At 40.4% G+C, this 26,406-nt stretch overlaps 1 protein-coding gene across 5 annotated transcripts in view; it reads right to left on the minus strand.

Moving 5' to 3' along the window:
- Positions 1 to 351: 351 nt before the first annotated feature.
- The window catches only part of trpm7 (transient receptor potential cation channel, subfamily M, member 7), a 41,838-nt gene continuing 15,783 nt past the window's right edge, over positions 352 to 26,406 (minus strand). For 2 of the 5 annotated variants that reach the window (XM_044340090.1, XM_044339931.1), the window contains exons 8-40: positions 25,577 to 25,751; positions 23,655 to 23,778; positions 23,200 to 23,272; positions 21,878 to 21,978; positions 21,304 to 21,438; positions 21,137 to 21,190; positions 20,906 to 21,046; positions 20,486 to 20,620; positions 19,866 to 20,143; positions 19,527 to 19,755; positions 18,605 to 18,760; positions 18,134 to 18,277; positions 14,933 to 15,061; positions 14,490 to 14,741; positions 12,680 to 12,890; positions 11,787 to 11,919; positions 11,376 to 11,554; positions 10,938 to 11,070; positions 9,818 to 10,620; positions 8,606 to 8,700; positions 8,277 to 8,373; positions 8,071 to 8,147; positions 7,909 to 7,946; positions 7,554 to 7,582; positions 6,919 to 6,972; positions 5,577 to 5,621; positions 5,273 to 5,338; positions 3,536 to 3,819; positions 3,347 to 3,429; positions 2,525 to 2,730; positions 1,841 to 1,892; positions 1,590 to 1,696; positions 352 to 1,340 (exon numbers count right to left, since the gene is read on the minus strand). In XM_044340090.1, coding sequence (XP_044196025.1) covers positions 1,228 to 1,340; positions 1,590 to 1,696; positions 1,841 to 1,892; positions 2,525 to 2,730; positions 3,347 to 3,429; positions 3,536 to 3,819; positions 5,273 to 5,338; positions 5,577 to 5,621; positions 6,919 to 6,972; positions 7,554 to 7,582; positions 7,909 to 7,946; positions 8,071 to 8,147; positions 8,277 to 8,373; positions 8,606 to 8,700; positions 9,818 to 10,620; positions 10,938 to 11,070; positions 11,376 to 11,554; positions 11,787 to 11,919; positions 12,680 to 12,890; positions 14,490 to 14,741; positions 14,933 to 15,061; positions 18,134 to 18,277; positions 18,605 to 18,760; positions 19,527 to 19,755; positions 19,866 to 20,143; positions 20,486 to 20,620; positions 20,906 to 21,046; positions 21,137 to 21,190; positions 21,304 to 21,438; positions 21,878 to 21,978; positions 23,200 to 23,272; positions 23,655 to 23,778; positions 25,577 to 25,751 — 4,931 coding nt within the window. In that variant the 3' untranslated portion in view covers positions 352 to 1,227. Of the gene's footprint in view, positions 1,341 to 1,589; positions 1,697 to 1,840; positions 1,893 to 2,524; positions 2,731 to 3,346; positions 3,430 to 3,535; positions 3,820 to 5,272; positions 5,339 to 5,576; positions 5,622 to 6,918; positions 6,973 to 7,553; positions 7,583 to 7,908; positions 7,947 to 8,070; positions 8,148 to 8,276; positions 8,374 to 8,605; positions 8,701 to 9,817; positions 10,621 to 10,937; positions 11,071 to 11,375; positions 11,555 to 11,786; positions 11,920 to 12,679; positions 12,891 to 14,489; positions 14,742 to 14,932; positions 15,062 to 18,133; positions 18,278 to 18,604; positions 18,761 to 19,526; positions 19,756 to 19,865; positions 20,144 to 20,485; positions 20,621 to 20,905; positions 21,047 to 21,136; positions 21,191 to 21,303; positions 21,439 to 21,877; positions 21,979 to 23,199; positions 23,273 to 23,654; positions 23,779 to 25,576; positions 25,752 to 26,406 lie in introns of those variants that run through there. The other 3 variants (XM_044340019.1, XM_044340163.1, XM_044340240.1) reach the window with 3 other exon arrangements.

Below are 26,406 nucleotides of genomic sequence, written 5' to 3' on the forward strand. Positions count from 1 at the left end.
ACTGACAAACTCAAAACACATGAAGTTTATTATGATATAAGACAAAGAAAGGAATTAAAAATCCTCACATTTGGGAGCCAGTGAATGTTTAGACTATTAAAATAGTCTCCGGTTCATTTTCTATCAATCAACTAATCATTTCTCCTCTAATGTTACCATAATAAATATGAGAATGTGAGAAAAAAATGGGAAAATCTTTCAAATACTGATGACCAGTTTCATCTGTGTCTGAAAGACTTTTGCTGTTTCATCTTCACAGCCCACTTACAAACTGCAGGGAGTAAATCTGCTCGGTTTGAATCTGAATATAAGCCACCTATCACAACACTTGTAACACCTGAGCGATGTTGCTGAAGCTTTTTTAACATTTTATTTGTTTAAAATGATTCCAGTACAAAATGTATACAGTAATACCCTTAGTTCGTCAGTTCCCCTGAATAAAATATTTTAATCTGTTCAGCTCATGCCAGATATCAGTATCTATAAGATACACTAGATTGTAATTTGCTCATACAACAGTTGATGACAAAGATATAGCAATAGTACCTTTGTAACAATAAAAACTATCAGCAATATTTTGGTGGACACACTTTCAATACAATAAAATTACATACATTGTTCTGTAAAAGTTGCATTGCAATCTGCCCATATTTTACAAGATTTTCAAATTCATGTATATCTTTTAATTAACTAAGAGACAAAAAGTTGTGATACGAGTCTTTATACATTTAAAAAAAATGATCTGGTGGCAAACTGCAGCGTTGCAGTGACTGAATCTCAGCAGGCGTTCCTCTCTGAAGCTGCTGTAACAGATGTACAATGCACTTAGATTTGTTCTTTTTTTGTTAAAACAAGGCAACGTCTCAAACTTCATAATAAATAATAAACCCTCCGCAATGATAGTGTACCTGTCCATATATCCAGTTCATATATATATATATATATATATATATATATAATTCATAAACTTGTACAAAATATGTTTAAAACTTTTTTACCCCCCCATTTATGTACTAAAAAACAAAGGTTAAGATGGTTGAATTGTGTTCGACACAGCATTTTGGTGGGACCAACAAAAACAATACACAGTCTGCATGCACTGGTTTCCATGGAAACACAGGTGTGATTCTTCCAGTTGATTGGATACGTCTTCCTGCTCCTTGGCTTTGACTAAATGGATCAGAACAGAGTAGCCTCGTGATCATTCGCCTTCTCGCTTTAAAGGGATCACAGCATCAGCCTCATTGATTGGCGGGACTCCTTGACGCCGCCCCCCGGGTTGGGAGGATCATCTTGCGGGAATGTCACCTTATCTGGCGTGTATTCGTTCCTCTTCAGATCTGACCAACAAGAGGGAGGGAAAAGGGAAAAAAAAGTGTTATAAAACTGTAATATATCTTTAACACAATAAATCTATCACCAGTTATCACCAGAGGTTTATCACCGGTAAAATACGCTAAATTAAGATTAACCAGCAGCCAAGGCGGTAGGTAAATGCTGCCTTAAAGCTCGAAGATTTTTAGCACAATTGGGGAGTGATTCAGTTTAGGAAGGATGTAACTGAATGGCAGCTGTAGAATATCCCTCACCAGGAAGTTTGAGTTTGCGACAGCAGGAGTTGCAGTGATGTTTTGCACGAAAGTTCCTAATGGCATCATCTCCCAGGTTGGCGGGTCCGAATATCATATCATAAGACCTGCAGGAGTCCCAAAGTGCAAAGTTATTTTTAAAAAAAGTGGCTGATAAAGTTGAAATGTTATTCAAAAGTGAGTCACAAGAAGCTAAATAAATCAATTAAAAAGGTGAATGACGTGTGAGAAATTGTTAAAAGTGCACTTACCCCTTCTCACCACTCTTTATAACTGATGGATCTGTCAGAATCTCTCCGACTCCTACAGAGACAAACACACCAAACACGCTTCATTATCAAAAACTTTAATTAGAAAACAATATCAATACTGATAGGTGCACTGGCAGTTCATTAATTTAGTAGAATAAACTGTAACTGGAGAAAAAGCTGTAATATAAACGCACTAGGGTGACAACTCACGATTAATTTAATTAACGATTAATCGATTAGTTGTTTGATCTATAAAATGTTTCCTGAAGCCTAAGGTGACGTCCTCAAATGTCTTGTTTTGTCCACAACCCAAAGATATTCAGTTTATTTTATAGAGGACTACAGAAACAATATTCATGTTTGAGAAGCTGAAATCAGAGAATTTTGACTTTTTTTAATATAAAAAATGACTCCAAACGATTAATTGATTATCACGCACAGGAAACAGGTGAACTACATCACTATGTGAACCTCATAACTACTACAAAAACAAGCTCTCCCATCTTCATGACTGATTATCGATGATGTATTGATGATTACTCCTTGTACTGAATGTGGAGATGTGTTGTCCTCGTGTAAAGGAAACAATTTTAAACAAAAAACCTTTTCTATAAATTCACTTGATTGCTTGTTAAGGGACTCAGTGTGTTGATACTGTATGTATCACATCTTGTGTGTCTTTACCCTGCAGGTCGAGCACCAGCAGCTCTCCGCGGGTGTACTCGAAGGTCCAGTGGCTGAAGGCCAGCATGGTTTCCTCCAGGAGGTTGGTGGGGACAATCTCGTCTCCATTGTTGTTGTTGAACTTCCTGAACTCCCCAGTGATGCACTCCTCTATGGCAAACCACTGTCCAGCAGAGTGACAGTAGAGCAGAAATACCTCCAGAAACCTGTACACACACAGTGACAGCCACATTAAAGACTCGGGTTCTGACTTGAAAATCTACATTGCATCTAAATGCATTTAGAATTGTGAACATGGAAATATTTATTTCAAATATTAATTTGAAAATAAAATAATCAAATTCCAGGATGAGATGATGTCAAAGGATCATAAATGTTTCGAAGCGTTTATCAGTGAGAGCTGCTTTGCATCATGTAATATGCAGTTTGAAAGCAAGAGAACAATAGGTGCTGTAAAACCACAGGAAAATATCTAGAGAGTAAATGCGGAAAAATGAAGCCTGTAAATAGACTTGCAAATTTTTGCAAATTTTGTGCATTTGTTTAAGAAATAATGCTAGAGATATCCAGTGCTTCACAACAAGCATGCAGTGTTAAAATCTAGCTGGGTGAAGGAAGAGTTTGTGTTGATGTGTATAAATCATATGTTGTACTACTTTAAATTATGCTAGATATGCTAAATATATATCAGGCCTTGAAAAACCACAGACACGCAAATCTTGTGACCTGACTGCATAACACACGGAAATAAAAAATACATGAAAATAAAGCATGAAAACACTTCTAGGATGTGTGTGTGTGTGTTCCTGCGTGTGTGTTTACCTCGGTGAATAAGGAATAGTCTTCGGTCTGATTTGGTTGAAAGCAAATGTCAGCTTTTGAGCGGCTCGCTGTTGTTGAATTTCCTGGATTGTCACAGGGAAAAATCGGTCACACACACCACCTTTTCACTGTATCACCTTTGTGTAGGAGGCTCTTACATGAGTATCGTGGTATGTTTGTGCTCCCTACCCTGAGACAAAGGTGCAGCACAGTGTCCTCCTTGTAGATGCTCTGCCAGGTTTGGACCACCTCTGGAAGGAAGGACTTGACTATATACAGGTGTCCTGGTTTCAGGATGTCGTACTCGGACCAAGTGCAGAGCACTTTGAGGGCCCGTCTCAGTCCTCCGCCCATCTCCTCCTTGCTGAGAAACTCGATTTTTGCACAGAGGCCCCGCTGGGCCCAGGAAGACATGCTGTTGTTGATGGTGTTGGGGGAGCTCTCCTCCAGACGGTACACAGTCACCGGCTCACCTTAAAGAAACACACAGCGGCAGGTCAGAGTTAGACACACTCCTGCTGTAGAGATAACGTAAACTGAGATTACAGTGTGATATTTCTAAAATCAACTCTAACATGTCAGATTCTGTGTTTGCTCCTGTTTCCCTGCCTCCGTCTCCGTCTCATCCTTCTCTGTGTCAGAACAACACCACTTGAAAATGACACTGCATTACACACTTTGACCACTGGGAGGCAAAAAAGATCCCAAAACAAACTCACAGCAAGAAGAACAATGATCTAGTATCATAAAGTGCATCCGGCTGATGTATTAGCAAATATTTACCTACTTACACATCCAGCAGACGAAGAGCAACATGTGCTGCTGTATGTCCATAAAGTCTGCTTTATGGCTTTAAATATAGCCCTGATGTTCACTGCACTGGTGTTTCAGTCAAGATTTGATCCATTAACTCTGTATGATGGGTGTGGGTCTCTGTGGGTATGCTAGGTATTTGACTTCCTTCCTTTTTAGATTACTTTTTGGCATTTTTGCCATTATTTACAGCACAGAATCAGACAGGAAATTTGAGGGCAGAGAGAGGGGAAGATGACAAAAAACAAAGTTCCTTGGGCCAGTTTCAGGATGATGCAGTTATGAGGTATTGTATGACAAGAATAAATACAGCTAATAAATGCCAGCTGATTCTGAAACAACTTCTCCAAAGCTTTTAGACAAGTATTGACTGATAGCGAATGCTTCTTTAAGCATTTACTTTGGCCAGATATTTCTGTGTATTTTCTGTAGATTAATGTCTTTTTCACGATTTGTCTCCAACTTTATTCAAGACTGATTAGACAAAACTATGAGCTGAAAGCTGCCAAAAGCTGTATAAAGCTGCAGGCTGTGATAGTGCTGGTAGCTCTTCACAACACATTACATTACAGGATTCTTAAGATGAAATAGTAATAGTAGAAATATTGCTTCAGTTTTAAAAATGCCATGTTGCTCCCTGTTTCTTAGACAAACTGCGTGTTGTGTTGACTGCAAATAAACAACCACCTCCTTATAACACCATCATGATGAAATGGCTAGAAACTGCATGGATCACATGACTCACAACCATTTACATTTAAAGGCAATCAGCCGATTGAGTTTCCTTGAACTATTCACAGTGACAACAACAGAAAACTAGCAGCAAAACTGTGACAACAACATGCCAACCACTCGAAACTACAACATCAAAATGTTTCAAATCCGTGGTTTGTCAACACACATGCTAAAGATGCCACCTACACTTTGTTATTTGATAGCTTGGGCAAACAGCTGCAGGTGTGGGAGGGGAAATAACAACGTAGAAACCACAGTCTTCTTATCTGTCTCCTTACTTCCTCATTCTCAAACTGCCTGCCGTCGTTCCTCAGAACAGTCGGCAAAGGTTATCAGCTGACCTGACATATCTGGGAATGCACCGTGATCCACTCTTACCTCTAGGGGGCACCGGGGTGAAGGGGATACTCTGGGACAGCCTCATCAAGTTGTTGCGCTCGACAGCTGCAGAGGGAAGGTGTACACACACACATCCACATCCACACACACACACACAGACACACACAGACACACACACACAGGTTAAGACAATTGCAGTAGAGGAGTGAACAGAGGTAAAACTACTTTGTATGATTATTAATTGCTCTTTGTCTTCACCTATAAACTAATTACTGATTCTGGAAACTTAAATAATACATGAAAACATAATGATGCAGCATATTCTCTTGAATCCATATCTCACCTGAGTACTGGTAGCTTTCTATGGGCTTGAAAGGTGAGCCAATAGCTACAGAGAAAAAAAAAAAGTTGACTGTTAATCTTGTTGCAAAATGTTCTACAGAAATAATTGATGGCAGTCAGTGAACCTGCAAGTGGTGATCACTGATCAATCATCTGAGCGCATTAATCCAACAAAAACACCCTGAGTTGTTCCAGTATCCACCAGTAGATGTCTCTTTACTACTTCACAACAACGGAGGCACAGAAACAGGCATCATGCTCAAGTTTAGTGCAACAGTTTTACTGGAAGTACATTCTGTTGCTAGGTAAACACCGCCTCATGGTTGTACACCTCCGCCAACCAGTCAAATTGCAGTTTACATCCATGTTTGTCCAGGCTCATGTAATATTTGTAATGAAGACTTTGATGGAATATAGTAAAAAGGCATCAAGTTTATTTTCTGGCGAAATGAGGTATCACTATATTGACATATAAGATGTCACTTCTTCATTTATCCTATTAGACATTTGTGTGTCATAATTAGTGTATTGAGTTATGGCCAAGAATGTGTTTTGTGAGGTCACAGTGACCTTGACCTTTGACCACCAAACTCTAATCAGTTCATCCTTGAGTCCGAGTGGATGTTTGTGCCAGATGTAATGAAATTCTCTCCAGGCGTTCCTGCGTTCACGAGAATGGGATGGAAGGACAACCTGAAAACATAATGCCTCTGCACTGGCATGAGAATGTCATAAAAATGTGCAAATATGATAATATTTTTATTTTTTATCTGGGTAATATATTTGTGATTCCTTCTATAATTCAAAGTCAGAAGGTTACAGAAACATTAATAAATTATAAACATTATATAAACCTGAGCTTTATGGGTTTTTTTTTTTTAAATAAATTTTAATTTTATTTAAGATTTTTTTGGAATTTCCTTGTTTTCTCATGCTAGATGATAAATATTATCATTGCCAGACCTTCCTCTTAGTGTCATCAGTTTATTGGTCTTTCTGTTAAGAAATGGTAAATATTGGGAGCAGGACTGAAATTTAATTATTTTCAATACTGATTATTTTCTCCATTAACTCATTAAATCATTTAATCTATTAAATGTGAAGAAGTTGTGAAAAATTGCCCAAGGTGACACCTTCAAATTGCTAGTTTTGTCCAAAGATATTCAGTTATATAAAACTGAGAGAAGCAGAAAATCCTTGAAAAACAATTGAAACATTAATTATTTATCAAAATAGTTCATTACTTTTCAGTCGACTAATCAGCCCTAATTGCGAGTGCAGGTATTCATGGTATAAAAAAAAAAAACTTTGTGCTGTTTGGTTGGTCAGTGCAGGTTACTCACAGTCCTTTCTGGCTCCGAGGTGAGTGTGGCGTGGTGTGTAGAGAGCAACTGCGGCTGTAACCACAAAATGAGGCACGATGAAGCTTTCATCCAGCAACATTACTACACCTACATGAAGTATAAGTAACTGAAAAACTATCGTATGATGCAGTGTCTGCAAGTAGGCCTGAAGGTTTTTATATGTTCCAGTGAAGTGACCAGTTTGTAAAGATTTGAGATATTCCTCGACTGCCTCAGATTATCAGTCAAATTCTTGTCACCTTGTCTGGAATAAACCTTTAATTATTCTACACTATTCTGGAGGCGCCGTGACCCGTTGTCTTTCAAAACACTATGATGTTGTTAAAGCAATGTCACAACCAAACCAAAGACAGACAATGCTTGAGTAAAAACACTAGAAATACAGTAAAAAGGTTATTAATGGATTGTAGAAAAATGGTTGTCCCCATGTTACTGTATGGATACCACATACACACAAACACACACAGAAAGGATGAAAGGAAGGGGAAAAGGTCAAATGTCACTGTGATAAGAGTGTTCATGTAATGCTGCTGAACCAGCTGATCCAGACAGAACGAGTCAGACCCAGCCGAACCATTCAGATGGAGGAACGACAGTAAAACGACAGATCTTACCATTTAGTTTATCTTCCCCAGGAGCTCGACTGACGGGGAGCAAGACAGACAGAGACAGAGAAAGAAAGGCATTAGTTGAACAAAAGATTACATGTAGCAGCAGTCTGACTTACAAATCTACACAGGAGCTTGTGTAATGCATTTACATTTGGTGGCGTCAATAAGTGTTTATCACTGTGTGCTGGCTTTCAATATGTGAGACAAACAAGCACCAGACATTGACTTAAATCAGACAAAAACTGGTCTGATTTGTGTCTGTATATGAGCTCCTATAAAGTAACAAGGGTGTGTGTGTGTGTGTGTGTGTGTGTGTGTGTGTGTGTGTGTATGTATGTGTGTGTAGGAAGTTACTTACAGGCTGCTGGCTTGGGCTGATTTGACCTGAACTCTTTCCTGGTAGAGAAATGAGAAGTTGTTAAACAATGACATAAACCGGAATTTATAAAATTAACAAGAGTTTAAGTACACAAAGATGTGTTTTTCTACTTTGTACTCTTACAATACACACACTGCTTACCAGTACTGCAGTTCTGGGGTCCTCATGGATGAGGATGTCTTCAGCTGACACTCTGCTCTTGTCCTTCTTCGTCAGAGCTACAGAAACACAACGAACGATCACCAACCATCACTTGTTACCAGAAAAACTGTTCACAGACACGGCTGGTGATTTATGGGCTGCAGAGAACTGAAATAATTAACATTATTTGTGTATCGTAAGCTTACTGGAGTCAGGATGGAGAAGAGCCGGGTTCCTGTCAAACTCTGTGAAGCCAGCGTAGGAGTTGACTGCTCTGATGTGACCGTGACCTTCAGGCTGACCCTGTGACCAGAAAAACAGGCAGGGATGAAGAGGAAAAGGTATGAGAACGTAAACATTATTCCTACACACTGATTAATAGTGACTTTAATAGGTTTAAGACAATGTTCCACACTACAAGCTCCTCTGAGTTAAAAATGACGTATGCTACTGTCTGAGCACAAAACAACCATACAATGATATATATACACACACACACACACACACACACACACACACACACACACACACACACCTGCGGTCTGGTCTGTGTGGCCGGGCTGTGCTGTGTGCTAGAGGTGGAGGTCTCTTTGGGTGTGGAGTGCTGGAGGTCCAAACTGTCTTTATGTCCTGAAACCAGAAAGACACAGTGAGAACACCACAGACTGAGTGTGTGTTAAATGTATTAGTATTTTCAATGATGTGTAATTTAACCTGCTGTTTCAATCACCAAATCACATTCCCCAAAACAAAAAATTTGTATGTACTTTTTTTTTTCGTAATCTTTGCCTGTAACGTTTCCATCAAAACAATCAAAGAATGATTTGTTTGCTACCATTAGGAAATCTACAGCAATTTCTGTAAAGCATTCAAAACAAAGAAAGCAAAACACACAGTCCGATCTGCTGACATCACCACAATGGTGAAATAATCACAATTCAAACATTTGATTCTTATGAGAAACTCCTCCCTTCACCTCCACCTGCCAAACACATCCTTAAATCAACAGTTAGTCCTTATTCATAGAAAACCTCAACCAGTCAACCAATCATTCATGCTTCTGTCACATCATACTTGAAAACCTCAGAGCCACCCAGGAACAGAGAACAAACAAAAAAGGTCCAGACGGAGCGGAGAAAGGAAAGGAAAAGCCACCAGCTTTAGAGGTTTACTGGGATCCTGATCTGGAGATGGACAGGCCTGAGCACCCGGCAGACGCAGCCCTGATCTAGACTGAAACTCAAACCTCTCATTGCCTCTCCTGCCATGTTCCTCTTTCCAACGGGGACTTCAGACCCACTTTGAACCTCACAGCAGGACGCTGGAGGAGCCTTTGGTCCAGACAAACTCAACTCCCTGTGCCTTCGTCTGCGGGGTCTCCTGAATGCCGCAGCACGGGCGTGAGTGAAACTTGGCAGGCTGCTAGGTTCGTGGGTGTCAAACGGTGGTGATGAGGTCATCCGACCTGCAGCTTTAGTGTCGTTTCCTCCTCTACTCAGAGAGCTTGATCTGCCCTCGTCGTCGCAGAAAGCCTCATTCACATATCCCAAACTCCCCTCCCTCTCTCTCTCCCCAGCTCCTAACCCCTCTGTGTTGTCAGGCTTTGCAACGCAAGCAGGCAAGCAGGCAGACCGAGCAGAGCCCGAAGTCGAAACAACGACAACAGTAGGATACACACACACACAGTTCTCATCCTTCTCTTTTATCCTCTCATCAACACCAGATTCAGCCTCATTCTCATACTTACCAACAAACGCACCAAACTCTACAGTGGTGCTGTCTGGCTGGAGGGGCTGCTGGTAAAGTCCAGCTAGGGCGAGTTCAGGGTGGCTGGAGCCACTGGGCTGGGAAGGGGTGCTGCTGATGTGGAACTGAGCCCCAGGGGAGGGCACATTGGGCAGGCTGGATGGGGAGTCGGAATAGCCCGGCTCTTGTGGACGGGTCAGCTTACTCTGGGTGAGAGAGTGGCCTCGGAGACGCAGCTCCGGTGGGGAAATGGCTGCAGCACTTTGGACAAAGGCACTGGAGCCGGCACTGCCTGAGGAGCCAGCCTCTGCAGCAAGGTGCCCGAGCCCAAACAAGCCCCTCCTTTCTGGGCTCATTGCTGGATTCAGGTTGGGGTCCAGCCCCAGTCCTGCTCCAGGGCTGGGCCCGACTCTCCGGCTACTTTCAGTCCCAGCCCCTCCCCCTACACCAATCCCAAAAAGAGAATCTGCTATGTTGACTCCGGCCTGGGGAAAAGAGGAGCCGAAGTAGGCACCGACACTACGTTTGCCTATCACGGACGATTTGGATTGGGGGCCAGTGTCTGTTGCCACAGGGGCGATGCTGGGGACCACGTTCTTAGAGAGGCTGAGCTCCCGGGTGATCTGATTGTGGACCTTGCTGGCCTCTGATGCCCTCTGGGCAGTTAGAGTCTTCAGAGTGTCCACAGTCAGAGCTGAGAGGTCCTGGAGGTGTCCAATCTGGGAGTCCAGTGTGTGCAAAGAGCGTTTTATAAAGTTGACCTTGTTCCCAACCTCTTTCAGCTGCAGACACATGGTCTCAACCCTGGAAATGACAGAAAACAGTAGCTTTAGTCACCCACAACTCAGCTTTTGTTACCTGCTATACTTATTGTTAACAACTACTGTAAAAATGAAAATATTTTATTGTTAAAATGAAAATATAAAGAACTAATATCTACTCTGAAATTAATGAACAGTGCTGTCGCATGGCATATTCATCAACTCATTCGGAAAATGTCAGATTTTTCTTACTCATTTATAGTAAATTTAAATTTAGTAATTCCTCTTAATCGTTTGATTTAATTTTAAACACTTCATGTTTTTGAACGTTGCCTCAAAAAAGGGCAATAACAACCCCACCTTTCTGAGGTAAGACGTATACGCTCCTCACTCCCCGAGTGAAACTGATCATCCTTTTCATGAAAGTACGTCTCCACACACTGCTCCTCAAAATCATGAAGCTTTTTTTGATCTTCCTCAGTGAGAAACAGCTCTGAAAGAAGGAGAATCCATTATGGATTATGTGCAGGATACAGGATATTGCACCACAGGGTCTTTATCAACAGAAAGCAGAGACTTGATACTGTTGTTGTCCTTGCTGGTGGTAAGCAGCAACACTTAAACACTTAGAAAACTCAAAATCACTGGAATCAAATCAATCCAACTTAAAATAATTGTAATCATTGAAAAATATTTATGATCAGTGGCAAAAACTGCTCAATATCCCCCCTTATTTAATAATCTATATGCAGAACACGTGAGGTTTCTGCCAGACAGTTGACAGTAGTGTGATCATACTTGGTCCGTAGGTATTCTCCTTCTTTCTCTTTCTGCACATACAGAAGAGAGAGTAGATATGGCACAGGAGGATGAAGGGGGGCGGGAGAACAGGCTTCTCATGGTAGGCCATAATAAAATGGTAGCGCTGGTACTTCCACACCAGATTGGAAATCGACTTCACTTGCAGATACACATTGCTGGAAAACAGTTCAGAAATGACATTGAGGATAATGATGTTGAGACGAATGCCGGTAATATTTAAAGTTTTTTTCTTTAAAACTGAAAACATGTTTAGGTTTTATATTTGTTCACACTTCTATTTAGCATACTATTTTTCATTAGGATAGCCATAAAAATATATTTTTAACCATTGCATGCAAGTGAACATTAGAAATATAAAACATAAATGCATAAATGTTCTGCACTCACTTGAAGAAGGCGATAAGGAGGTTGACCATTAGTATATACTGTACAAAGAGGTAGACTGCTTGTAGGAGAGGAGTCAGCCACACTCCTGCTGTACACAGGCTCTTTACTGATGACTCACTGTTATTGGCACACACTGTGAAGAAGAGAAGGAGCCTATTAGGATGAGTGCGCACACACACACACACACACACACACACACACACACACACACACACACACACACACACACACCAGGTCTTGTTCATATGCATTTACAACTAAGTTTCTTTCCTTGATGGGTCTGAATTGGACTAACGTGACTGGTTAAATGTACAAATTTACATTGAAATATTATATATTTAGTGTTCTAATATAAAACCGTCTCTAGATTTTTATTGTATGTATTCATTATGATTAAACTGGCTAAACTACAGAGGAATATTTATAATGTTTGTTACGTCTTCTTTTAACAAAAGTTTGCACTTCTTAATTAACATGTACCTACTCACCACATCTTCCCTTTCTAAGATAAAAGATCATATTCACAGTAATAAAGCATGTGATAAATTTCAAGTTTGTGAAACCTCGAGATGCCAACTCAGGTTTATGGAGCACACCCAGGTGTTTTGTTCCACCTAAGCTTCAAATGCACCCGACTCAAGCGACGATTGCTTAATCGTTGCCTTCATCCCGTCGATTTGTAGTTGAGTCGAGGCAGTCGATGCTGTGGTGAAGCAAAAAGCTCTGCCCTCTTCAAAGAGAACAGCTGCTTCTGTGTGTGAACCATGTTGTGTGAAAGAGGCTGTGAGGGGAACAATGATTATGCTGTCGTGGGTTTGATTTCCAGTGCTTGTTTTGAGTGACAATCAGCTGTCATGCTGTGGTTGAGAAGCTTTGAATAAAACTGTTCTTACCCTCATAATCTCCCCTACCATCCTCATCGTCCTTACCATCGATTTCATAGGCATACACTTCCCCGTACATCATCCAGTATGGTTGGAACACCACATCTTTGGCCAGCGTCCAGCTTGGCTCTTCGTGTGGGTACAGAATAGCTTTCCTGGGTACGCCATAACTCAGGAGGACTATAGCCATGATTACCACAATATAAAACATGTTGGCCACCTGCAAAAGATGAAACACATACTCATTTCAAGTCATGTTATAACATCAGATTTTATTTAGCACATAAGTCTGCTCTGGGAACCCCAAGTCAGCACTACTTTCTCACTTTTGCTTTGAAAAATCACAATAAACAAATCCCTGGATTTTATTTCACACTGCTTCTCAAACTGGCTAAAATGAAAAAGTAACTTTTCTTCTATTTTTTTTTAATTTGGTTTGTTTTTCCTGTTTCAAAGCAAATAGTCGATTCCAACTGCTGGGTTAAAAAAAATAAAAATAAAATAAAAAAATATATATAATGGCTGTATTGAAATCCCCAAGACAGATTCAGTAATTGTCAACTACTCAACAGCTATGAATGTGTATATAATGGTCTACTCAAATCTACCATCACTTAAAGTAATAGTTTGACATTTTGGGAAATTAACTTTGACTTTTGAGAGACTGATTCCACTCTCATGTCTGTACAGTAAATATGAAGCTAAAGAGAGCAGTTGGGTAGCTTAGCTTAGCATTAAGACTGGAACCAGAGGGAAACAGCACCTCCAAAGCTCATTTATTAGACCCCAGGAAGTCACTAGCTTGCTAGAAAACAAGATATAAACGCATTACTTAAAAAATTAGACTAACAGCAACTTTGAACGGAGCTAGGCTTGCAGTTAAGTGTTTCCAGTCTTTCTGTTGAGCTAAGCTAATCATCTCTTGGCTTCATATTTATTGTACAGACATGAGCGTTGCATTGATTTTTTTGTTTAATTCTTGGCAAGACAGCAACTGAGTGTTTTTCCCAAAATGCTGAACTATCTAAAACTAAAGAAAAGAAAATTTAGATCAATTGATCTAACATATTACCATTTTCAATATGCTGTTGAAGGTGGGCTACGACTTCAAAAAGTTGTAAAAATATTTTGTTAAAACCACACCATGAACTAACACATGAAATAATAGTAGGACTGGTGAAAAACTGACTGATTATTAATATGAGCAATTGATGAATGCACAAAAACATAGCAACAGTTTAACAGTATGTTCAGACTACAAGCCTGACCTTATCTATCACAAAATAATTACTATCAAACATTTTAATATTACTTCTACTATGTGAAGTGTTCTACAAAGTACTGTATTTGTAAATCATAAAATATAATTCCTGTATCTGATAGTCAGAATGTTCGGCGTGACCATAAAGCAAATATTCCTGTGTTATGTAAATTTGGGAGCATCTTCAGAATCATGGATGTAAAATAGTGAAACATTCACACGGTGGCGTGACTTCCAGTCAATAGTTCTGTGCTTTTGCTCATTATGTGAACACACCGTCACAGCGAAAAGTGTTGCTGTTCAGGCACATTAAAGACTAAAATATAATACTGAGGCAGCCTTACAAAGCCTGCTATGTCTTGTTTCAGACACAAAATACAAACAACATCTTATAGGCGAACAAACCTGGAGGCACAGTTTGACTTTCACCTAAATTGCACTCTGCATGTCTGAGAAATGTTCCTAGTAAGCAAATCACTCAATGTCACCAAGAAAACTTCCTCTACAATGATTGCATTTGGTGATTCAAATAATTATTCCAGTAAGAAAAGAACTCACCATTTTAGCAATCATCATAACATACGGCCCAGCTTGCTGGTTGACAGCCAGGATGTCGAGGAGTCGCACGTACCAGAAGATGATATTGAGACAATAAACTGTCCTCCCGGGGATGAGGGCATCCCCTCCACCCAACCTCAGGCCAAAGCCGATGAAGAAGGTCATAATGGCCAGAAAGTCGGACACATTGAAATAGTCACTGAACCACACCTTTATCTTCTGACTTATTTTGCCTGCTTCAGACATAAACATCTGGGGGAAAAAAGGAGAAGGAGGTGATATAATAATAAGTTAGTCGGTTCACAGTCTCAGTTAATTTGTAGGACAGGATTACACAAAGGAACTGGTATCAAAAGCTACCGTCTGTGTCATATTAATAAAGTCATCATCCTCACTATTTTTAAAGACTCTGAATGAGTGCGTAACAACTCTGCTGCACATACCTCTCGAATCTTCTCAATGGCAGAGGTGAAGATGTAGAGGATGACCACCCACTCTTGAGGAGAAGGCCAGTCAGGCATCTTCACCAGGACCACGTACGAGTAGAACATCAAGAAGCCCAGGTAGAAGAGCTGACCACAAGAGACACACGAGAATAAGACTCATCAACGTTGCACATGGAGCGAAAATACTTGATTGAATGTGAAGAGTAATTCTCCCAAGAATGGAAGAATATAACTGGCCTGTGTTGACAAAGAGCCTCTAAATTCAGACAGTTCCTGAGAGGGGCTTCCTCTCGCTGAAATATTTTGAGACAAGGTCAACTGAGGCCCTCTGAAAGGTCTCAACCTCATCGTGGCACTTTTGGTCGGGAGAAAATCGTTTTCACTTGGCCTCTGAGCCCTCAGTGCTCAGCTGTATGGATAAGGGCTGTGTGAGAGAGAGAAACTTCATCTTCTCCATCTGAAGCGAAATTCACAGTTCCCAAAAAAAGTCTGCTCTCAGAAGGGAGGGAGGAGGGGTTCAGGGAGGATTACATAAGGAATGAGGATGGGAATTTTTAACCAACTAGTCATTTACAGACTTAAAACTTGACTTGAAACTGGCTGCTCATCAAGCAAACTGTAGTCATACCAACTTCTACAATGAGTTAATGTCATGGCTGAGTCTGTGTCTGTTTTGGAGATTGTCTGTCCAAATATCAATTACTACAGCTTTAAATCACAGGTGTCCTACTAGCTAACAAGCTATGTAGTTCAGAGATGACAGTCTATCCATTTGTTTTTATATGATATACAATACTTTTGCAAACTTTGAAAAGCATTTTGTTCTTATTGCTTGAAAAATGCTCATTAAATAAAATTATTATTATCATTTAAACTATAATTGTCATGTCTGTGACCTTTGTGGCCAATGAATATATTGTTTGCTGCTACTTTATCCTGATTTAATTTAAAGTAACCACAATGAAATAAATACCAAATGAAGCAACTGTGTATCAGTTACTGTATTTTCATGTTTTTTCGTCATTAACTCATTTACAAACATTTACATAAATTACTTTTAAATGAATAACACTGAATATAATTTACATAAAAAATAAATAAGGTGAGAAATTATAAGGCAAGCACTCAAACACTATTAATTTACTTTTTTACTTTGTGCTATAAATGTTTGCTTGTTCAACAAGATGTTGAATCTGGACAGGGTTCAAATCACTTAAAAGTACTTAGTGCACCTTCGAGCAGCTTGAAAACTCTCCTGTATGGAAGCGTGTAGAAAAGCCACATGTTTGTGTCTGAAATAAAACTACTTTTGGTATATTAACTCCATTTTTGAGTTTGCACAAAAGAGCTCCATTGTGTTTAAAAACACAGACCCACCATACTGCTGACTGTGGGAAAGTATGAGAATTAAATCGGCAGGTTCGTTGCACATGCACGCACGCACGCACGCACGCACACACACACACAGAAGACCAGTTGATTGATATGACTTGGATTAGGTCAACCGTTTCAAAAAGCTGCTGAACCTTGACGCTAAAAGAGTGAAGTGCTGGAAAATCAGGCATTAACACTATCATCTGATGGGTAAGTCACTGCTGAGTGCTGCTCTGATGTGTTAAAATCAGGATGGAAGCAGGTACAACAGATGTAGATAAGCTATATTACGTAGACTAGCCGTTTCAGTGATGGTATCAGCACATTTCAGTCCTGAACAGCCTGTAAAACAACCCTGACCCTGTAAATACAACTCAGTGACCACTCCTAAGTCCCTGAGAACCGGCCTCGGGCTTGAATACATAAATACAGGTAAGAGCAAGTGAGAAGAGACGAGTGATAATCCTGTGCATGAGTGTGAATGTGACGCTGCAAGATGTGTTTCAGGATAAGCTTAAACTACTACCACTACCTTTTTTCTTATGTGGTTCTTAAAATATTGTGAACATGTGGTATGCAGGTAATAAGTGCAGGTCATGAACCCAGAGGGACTAATGTGTGAAGAGGTTCATGCTCTCCATCCATGATTCCTGCTCACTCCACAAAGCAGGTGTTGCTGGTGCAGCCAGAAGGACACGTTCCTTTACTGGCTTCTAACCTGCTAGCGCTGCTAGTTGTGTTTCATCAGTCAGTCTGGGATTACATGAAGAGACAGAAGCAGTTTTCCAAGATGCTTGGAACAACTTACCAACAAGTACCTTGAAAAACTGTGTACAGAGGAGAACTGGTACTGTTTTAAAGGCAAAGCGCCGTCACAACAAATATTGATTTCATTTAGGTTTGTATGAGGTTTATTGATAAATAAAAACTATTCATGACATTATTTTTGACAGCATCCTCACTTAACTTTGAATGCCTTAAACTTTTGCACAGTGCTGTATGTGGTGGATTCCAAAATGTTGCATGATCGTGTCACTGGGGTTTTCCTATGGGAGGTGCTGTGAGAATACCGGTCTACATTAAGTGCTTTTATACATAGTGAGTGAGAGAGCTGTATTTCCATTCTTAGTATCTTGCTACTTTCTGTTGGGCGTCTGATAAGACATGGTTGCACCTTGTCTTCCCTCTTGTTTGTGGTATTCATGGAGAAACTATCAAACACAGCCAAATGACAGATTGTCTGGTTCAGTGACATTGAGTTGCATTCAGACCAAATCTGGTAATCTGGTGCTATGGTGCAGGGGGGTGCAACAGTTGGTGAGTGTTGTATGAGGTACCAGCAAGACAATGAAATACGATCCAGGAAGTCGAGTTTGAGTTACAGATTAATGCATTTAGGGACTTATCAGAAGCCAAAACACAGCGCAGCGGTTTGTAAAACTCACAGGCAGGATTTACAACTCTGGAGAGTTTTCACAGCAGCAACTGTTTTATCTTTCGTTGTGATGATCACGACGATCAATTTCTTGCCAGACGGCTGCTGCAGTTTTTTGCTGAGCCCTATGTGGTCCCCACTTGCACAGTGTAAACGCACCGCCCCCATTCAAATGAATGGGAGGGCTGCCGTTTTTTCACACATTGCTGCATTTGGTCTGAACGCGGCCTTAGGGTGGCATCTATCCTCCCGAGCATCAGGGGGAAAGATGAATGGTTTGACTGACTGTTACTCACAATCCTACTCAGATAAACCACCAGTAAACTGATGGTTGGATGAAGGGGGAGATGAGTGTATACATGTGCTCTCTCCTGTCATCATTTGCGTACCGTGTTGGACCAGAACTTGACAATAGGAGCGTGGTAGAAGGCATATATTTTCCTAGTTAAGGGCAACTTCCTGGAGCGAATGTGTGTCTCCATGTCAGTCTTCGCCTCCACATGGTCGTGGGATCTGGTCTCCTTGAACACATCCTGCAGGGAGGTTGAAAAAGCCCAAATTAGACAACACCAGGCCACAATGTGGAAAGAAAATGAGAGACAGAGAGAGAGGAAGCTAAGGGGAAAAAAAAGAAATACAAAAGGAGCATGTGAGTTAAAAAGTAACCAAATAAACAACAGAGAAAATAGAAACAGGTGAAGAAAGGAATATAAGGTTTATTACACAATAGTGATGTAACCTGTTAACAGCTCATTAACCCTTTAACACAGTCAGCCTATGGTTTCAGAAAATGACAAAGATGACAAAAAGAAATAGGAGACTGATCAGACATAAAGATCAAGAAACTGAGTAAATCTAACCATTTGGATGTCTTCAGCTATGTTCTGGAAGTTGTGTTCGCTGTCCTCCATGGTCATCTGGTGGTCGTCCTGGCTCTGAGGGATGTGAGCCATCTCAGCCTTGGATTTGTATTCCAACAGTAGGATGGCAGGAGGCACCAAGATACTCAGAATGACCTGGAGACAAAACAGTCCTTTGAATTACACACCTTAATAAACGAAAACATTTTATGGACTAAGCACAGACTTAAACTGAAATCTGAATGACCGTATAGTGCAAGGTCCTGGTTTTGTGGCTTTTCACAATTTTATTTGTCTTGCCAGTGACAAGAATAATACAAGGTCAAGCCCTGCAGAAATTGTTCCCACGCTTGATGCAGATACATTAAAATGTCTGATATTATTGGTCACAGAAAACCAACAAATATGAAGAAACGACAGCATGTTCACTCCTTGTGAGAATCCAATTCAAAATCAGGAAGACAAGGAAGACATCTAAGAAGAATACTTCTTCCCAGCGCTATAATTATCACTATCTATTTTATTTATTTATTACTAATTAATAAGTAAAACCTTGCTGCTGCACCTTGCACCAGTAGGTCATCTGAGATAAGACAAGATTCCTGACATGAACTGTTATTCCTTACATCATCATGTATCATTCAGCTAAGTGGCATTTTAACACCTCAACAGTACATGAACTGAGACTGGGATTAGATAAGAAGCAAACCTTTGTTCCAGACACAGGAACACCGCACCTGTTGCCAAAACTTCATCGAACACAAATATTAAACAGAATGTTTATTGCACATATTAAGCTGAACATATGGTTTTCAGTGAGGTTCAACAGTGTGAGTTCCTGACATCACGGCCCTGGTCCCGCACTGAAATTACTCCGGCTTTTCTTTCGTTACCAAAAAAAATATCTAGAGTGAACATGAACCTTGTACCAGGAGTTCTTGCGCATGTTCAGCCGTCCCATCCACATGTCTGACAGCAGCATCTGGGTACAGGTGTGAGCCACAAAGGGCCGTAGGTGGGAGGAGACAGCCAACTTCAAACATGTGGAGTTGCTCCAGTTCTTCAGCTCGTACGTCAGCAGCTTCATGGCCATCGTCTCGTCCTGCCTGAACGACTGCTCCAGCAGGTCCACTGCCAACGTCCCAAACTCACTGAAAAACATCAGTGCTGTTTGTAAAGGCTTTTACCCTTGCTTTTTGAGAAAGAAAATTCAGAAATTTCATACCTTTCAGACAGGTTTTAATGTCATAGAAAAACTTACTTTGAGTACTCCTTGAGCTCCTCTGAGGTGTCGTCCACCACGTCACTCTTCTTGGCCTCATAGCCCATAGACCGGCAGAGCTTACAAGCCACCAGAGCTTTTGCCATGTTCTCCTCGCCATGCTGCCAGAAGAAAAGCGACATTTTCTGCCTTTTCATCAGCACAGCCCACACCAGCAGCTCGTTGAAAGGGTAGGGAAACCGACGTGTCTCTGGGTCGTCTATGTCCACAATCTCTTCTTTGCTCCTCTTTTTGTTCTGCTCAGTGGTGGACTCCAGCTGAGAGGGGAAGCAGGGAGCAGTAAGAAGGGTTAGAGAGAGACAGATGTTACGTCTTGGTCTTTTTGTTATTATTTTTCCCTTTTGACAGCAGCTCCTTAGATGCAAAGACTGATTTTTTTTTTTTTTCTTTTATCTCTACATGTTTTCACCAGGCAACAATCCAACAACTGAGAAGGATGTCAGACGAATATGATATGAAAAACTTTCTTTATCTAGCACTTACTTTGAGAGCTTTTCCTCTACTTTAAACATGTGCGCAAATTTTAGGCTAACCTAATTTTAGTGGGATGCTCCAGTATAAAGAAAGCTATGTTCTTTTTTCGAACAGTGAGAGTTTACCTTGGGTTTGTACGGCTGTGCAGTCTTGATGAAGTGGTTGTGCCTGGTCTTCTCCTTCTTGTCCGCCTGCATGCTGAACGACTCGTGACTTTTCCTCAAATGAGAGCCAGGACCTGCTGTGTGGCGCCCCGACCTCTGTGCAGGAGATGAAAACATTGTCATGATTTGTCTCCACTTCTTTTAATTACAGTTCAAATTACATTCAGTTAAAAGTTGGTTAAACGCAAATATGATTAGTACAGTGTATGAATTGTCACTGCAGTTCACAAACACACATTTAGTGCTTGACTTCATTTTTTGGGGCATCAACAAGACGTGCCAGGTTTGAACTCATACAACTTGAAAATTGAAACACAGACAGAAGTTGCAAAATAAACACCATAAAAGATGTTTTGGACAAATGCAAACATTCCCACTCACCCTGCTGTTGCCCTGGAGATTGTTGTAAATGATTCGAAAGCGTTTCCTAGTGTAGTTGCACCTGTAAGTCCCGCCCATCAGGTACTCAATAACCAGACCCACATCAATCAAAGTGATCTTATAGTTTGGAGGCAGATGACTCTGTAAAAAGTCACAGAGACAAAGTGAACAATAAGATCTAAAAGATTTTGGTCAACATCAACTGATGAAAATCATCTGCGCTCACTCTACCTGTTTAACATCTCTAACCAGGTGGAGGAGAGTAGGATTGTTGGGAGATTGTTTCTACAATAGAAGAGGACACAAAAAGCTTTACTACACTCAAAAACAAACATACTTTCTTTTACAAGCATCCAATCTGTTTTACTTAATGGATTGTGTACATTTTATAATTTTACCATGTTGTAAAGCTCCTCCAGCCGACTGATTGTCAGGAAACGGTGCATGCTAACACCATTTTCTATGAGCAACTTGACAAAGTCCACTCTGTCCATTACGAGTGCATCTAGCATGGCTTGCTCCAAAGAGCTAACCTATACACACAAACAAAGACAAACATGCTGTTATAAAGCATATTTTTATAGCAAATGATTATTTATAAAACAAACACGATAAGGGAGAGAACCCAAAATATGGCCAAATTACAAAAAAACCCCAAATATAAATAAATATTATCTATCCTCCCTTTCACGCAAGAGCGGGAGTCCCCAAGTTTCAAAATAAACATCACCACTGAGGGCAGCTTATGATGACAACTGTAATAGGGTTCATGTTACAGTTAAGACAAGCAGCTCATGGCAGCCTGCCCGATTCCAGTCCTCTGGCTCTTCAGACAGCAGATTGTGGTCGGCAAAGATTCTGGGGTCATTTTGGGGCGAGTCCAAAGGTTTGGAGCTAATACTGAGCTAAGCAAACATCCATGGAAGCTGTGGCTCACACAAAACACACACTCAAACAAACACACAAACGTACCAGAAGCTGCTGTCCGTACACAAACACATGATTCTTGGCAATGTCTACGCGGTCCCAGGCCAGAGTCAGGACCAGCTGATCGAAGGCAGACGCGTTTGTGCCTGAAATACACAGGTACAGCCATGTGTAAACACACACACATTAACACATATTCATTTCCAGGCAAGTAAAGCCTTATTAACTGTGTATTTCCTGTTAGCCAGCTAGCAGGATTAGAGGGGGTTAGTAGAGCAGGGCCGGGGCAGTAATACAGTCAATTACACACTAATACAGCAACACAGCAGATTAGACTACAAAGTAAATCCCTGTTCAGTCTACCGCTCTCTTCCACTGTGATCTGCCTTATTGTCCTCTGAGTCTAATGATCATATTCCCTGTACACAGAAGTGATTGTCTGAATGTCGAACAAGAACCAAACAGGAATCCTGCTGGACTAAAATCGCCAAATTGATTTCCAAATAGCCTGCTTTTTCAGGCGTAAAAATCCATACATGAAAAAGCACATATGCCTATATTGTGGTTTGAACAACAGTGATGGAATTTAAACTTCCAACCTACTAAATACTGCTTGCTGAGTAATAAATAAATTGAATCAAAGTGGAAAAGAGAAAAGATCTTTAAGCAGCACTCAATATTCTTTAAAAGGCTTGAGAGCTTTCATACCCCAGGGTCCTTTTGATCATGAGTTACTGTTTCACCAAGATGAATGAGCCTCAGGTCGACAAATATTTGCCTGAGTGGGCTTTTCAATCACTGGCAGTCCTCAGTTTGTCTTTTGAAAGTCTGAACCTGTTTCTCAAGTCACAAACACATTCTTGGCTTTGGTCATAATAAACTGGAATGAGGTTGAACCCCAACACAGTCAGCGTAACACCCCTCTTTCAGGTGAAATATTAATTCCATAAATAATTTCTTTCAACGACAATGTGTCAGATTTAACAAATAATAAAGAGGGTAACAGCCTTCCTTCTCTGAATTCTTCCCATTTTGTGTTTCTCAGACAGGCTGCAGAAAGGAAGAGTGATAAGACAGAGACATGCGGCTCAGTGACCGACAGTGTTGGAATAAGGAGGCCCTGTGAACGCAAGCAACATGATCTCCTCAGGAACACAAAGAGAAGGGCACACAGGGGGGAAACTCTGTTCTCAAAGCATATCTATATCAGAATGAAAACATGACAAAGTCTTGAAATCTTATAATCTTCCAATGCCAACAAGCTCAGCGTATGAATAGACTGAATCAACTTCACGTGACTTTTACTCTCAGAGCGTTTCTTTATAAAAAATTAAAAAAAAAGGTTCAGAGAGAAGTCATCTACTAACCTTGGAGTAAAGCCCTCAGAATGGCTACATCAATGTCCTGGTGATCCTCGGAGCTGATGTGAAACACAGTGATCTGTTTTCCAAGAAATAAGATAGCACTTATTATCATTCTTCAGATGTTTAAAGAGTTTGCGTGATATGGCATCAATTTATAAAAAAAATAACAGCCCAACAATTTTCAGCTGATGTCACTCATGTGTAAGTAAACCTGACTTTTTATTTTGTTTTGTTTATTTCTCTGAGTTCTTATCTGTTACCTTGTTTCCTGCACTGCTGTAACATGCAAATTTCCCCTCTGGGGATCAATAAAATCTTTATTTGTTTCATCTAGTTGGAAGCTGCACTATTTTCTCTCACTTCTCCTGGTGCTTTTATATTTGGTTTCCACAACTTTTTATTTATATTCATTAAGTGACTCTGACAACTTGTGATTGGGTGAATGTGTACGAATTTACCAATTCTTTACTCTTCATGCACTCCATCAGTGTCTGAAAGAGATGGATGGCATCACTCTGGCTGAAGTTGAAGGTTTTCTTGATGGTTGCAATGATGTCAGTCTCCACTCCGTCAGGAAGACGACTATAAAAGAATTACAGCAAAACATGGTTACTCATCACTCTGTCTGTATGAAATCATTACAGCCTCTCAAATCTAAATGTCCCACAATATGGCAAAGTACGTTTTCCACTTTATTAAGTGAGGTGTTGTCATTTGATCTACCAAAGTGGTAAACACTAAATAAAAGTAACGCATAGATCAAATGAAACTGATCATTTAATCGCTAACTTTGATAGCTTTGATGTCTAGAGAATCAATGTGTGCCACTAGGTCACAAACTTTATTGGCAAATAAAGATTACTGTGTACCATTTAAGGGTTCAGTTCAAGTTAAATTTAGATATTGATTTTTGCAAACAGAACAGCTTGACTTCAGCAGCAGGTGTCATAAAGTGAGATTACTGATAAAGCAGACTAACTCAGGGATCAGCCCCGGCCTTTCGGTGTTATGACACTTGCTCATTTTGAAGTTGAGTACATCACCATGGAGACTTTGGCTGTATGGCTAACCTGCTCCACAGCTGATTATTGTCAGGCTATCAGATTCAGATGTACAATATAAAAAAATATCCTTGCCATTAAACGCTCAGGAAAAAAATGGCATCATCTGGAAATTTTCCCTATCTGCTGAGTCATTTTTTAGATGTATTACAAATAATTATATCATTTACTGGCAATTTTGCATGAGCTATAACATGGTGGCTTATTTTTATTATGCATTAAGAGTACTGAACTTTTTAAAATAAGGTTCAAAGATGAGGAACTGGTCCAGAGTCTCATATATGTTTCTATTGCTTATATTCATTCATTTTATAGGAAGTCCTTCTGGAGAAAGGAACATAAAAGTTAGATTTCCTTGCCACACTTTCTACTCCTATAAAAGACATAATGTGCTTCTATAGCATGTTTATAAAACTCTACAATCACTCATTATTTAATTTCCACTCATTTCTATTGATTTCTATATCCCATCTCCTTTTACTGTTAAATCAATTCATTCTGTGCTGCAGCAGTTAACTAACTTCCTACTTACCTACTGCACAACATCTGTATGTTTTGGTGATTGGTTATTTCATGTCCTGCTCTTTTTGTGTGAACGTGCTTACAGCTGGATTGGAACATCATGGGTTGACAGAATTGACTTAATACTGATCATGAGCTCTGTATTCAGTTTGTAAGGATTGACAAGATAACGAGTCATCATTTATTCACACATTTGTATATTCATCACCACCTGATTACTGTCCAACACTATCAATAGCAACAATAGAATGAGGGGATATTTCACATTCATGGACACATTTACATGATTGTAGTTAGTGTGTGATTATCACACACTACAACATTTTGCAGCATTTTAAACAAATTTCATTGGCTGGGTGAGCGTGTCAGCAGATTACTTTTGTCACAAGTTCAACTATTTTCATCTCTTTTATGACAGGCTGGGCTGTGGTTGGGTTGTTAGAAATCCTTCTAGGACAGAAATAGATCAGAGCCACCAACGATGCTGCCATCAAAAACTGAAGAAGAAGTAAAGATCATCACTGTCTGCAGCACTGCAGTAAAAGATTCATAACCAACAACATCATACTGACATTTTTTTTTTTTTTACCATAAATCTAACTATTTCAGAAAACACTTGCTGAAACCTTGATATTTCAACTGGGAACCTCAAGCGTAATGGTTTACATTACTCTTTTTCTACTCGTTCCTTGGCACACCATCCACAGCCATCATTTTCTTTCCTCCGCCCACCCCCGTCCTCTGTGTGTGTGTGTGTGTGTGTGTGTGTGTGTGTGTGTGTGTGTGTGTTGTCCTACCCTCCCTCCTCAGTCTGCTTGTGAACGTAGGCCAGTATGTCAGCAGCTCGGCCAGTCCCCTCACACACCACCACTGGGACAGGAGGGCTCTCCTGAAGGTACTCCAGCACGTTCAGGATCACATTGGGACCCCCCTCAAAGATCAGGGCCACAACAGGAACACCCTGACCAATACCTACAAGAAAGTGGACGAAAGGCCTGCTTACAGTTTGAGCTTAGGTTATATTATTGCCTTCATGTGTTATCCCTTTCACCTAACACAGCCCCACCCAAATGACAGTTTGTGAGAGGTTGAGATGATAATGACCACTTCACTGTTATCACCGTGTTTTCACCAAGCAAAGACAAACCGACTCTATAATAACTACACCTTGAGACTGGATCTGTCTGAGGGATACATCCTAGAACGTGCAATGCTAATTCACTATTAAACATTATAGCCTCTTTCATACATAGTTCCAAGTAAAATGCTGAGATAACCTTTCAGGCACCGTTAGTGGTTTTCACTATTCACACATGCAGCTACATTCAGGAACATTTCCGTCTTGCACCTTTTCACACATGCCAGATGGCGGTAATTCAACACTTATGGATGCCAACTGTCATAAAACACAACAGAAGAAGAAGATGGGGCAAGGCCAGATGTACGTGTACGCAGCGGAAGACGTCTCGTGGAGTCTTGTGATTGGTTCCTTCGCTCCATGTGAAACGTCTTTTGTCAGACAGACGTAACCCTTTACGTGCTTGCAATGTTACTACTTTCATTTGCAACACAGCCGTACCGGCATTTTCCCTGAAATGTTACTAGGTCTTGAGATGGGAAACTGGCG

The sequence above is a fragment of the Thunnus albacares genome, chromosome 1 (genome assembly GCF_914725855.1).
Source record: "Thunnus albacares chromosome 1, fThuAlb1.1, whole genome shotgun sequence".
Lineage (NCBI taxonomy): Eukaryota > Metazoa > Chordata > Actinopteri > Scombriformes > Scombridae > Thunnus > Thunnus albacares.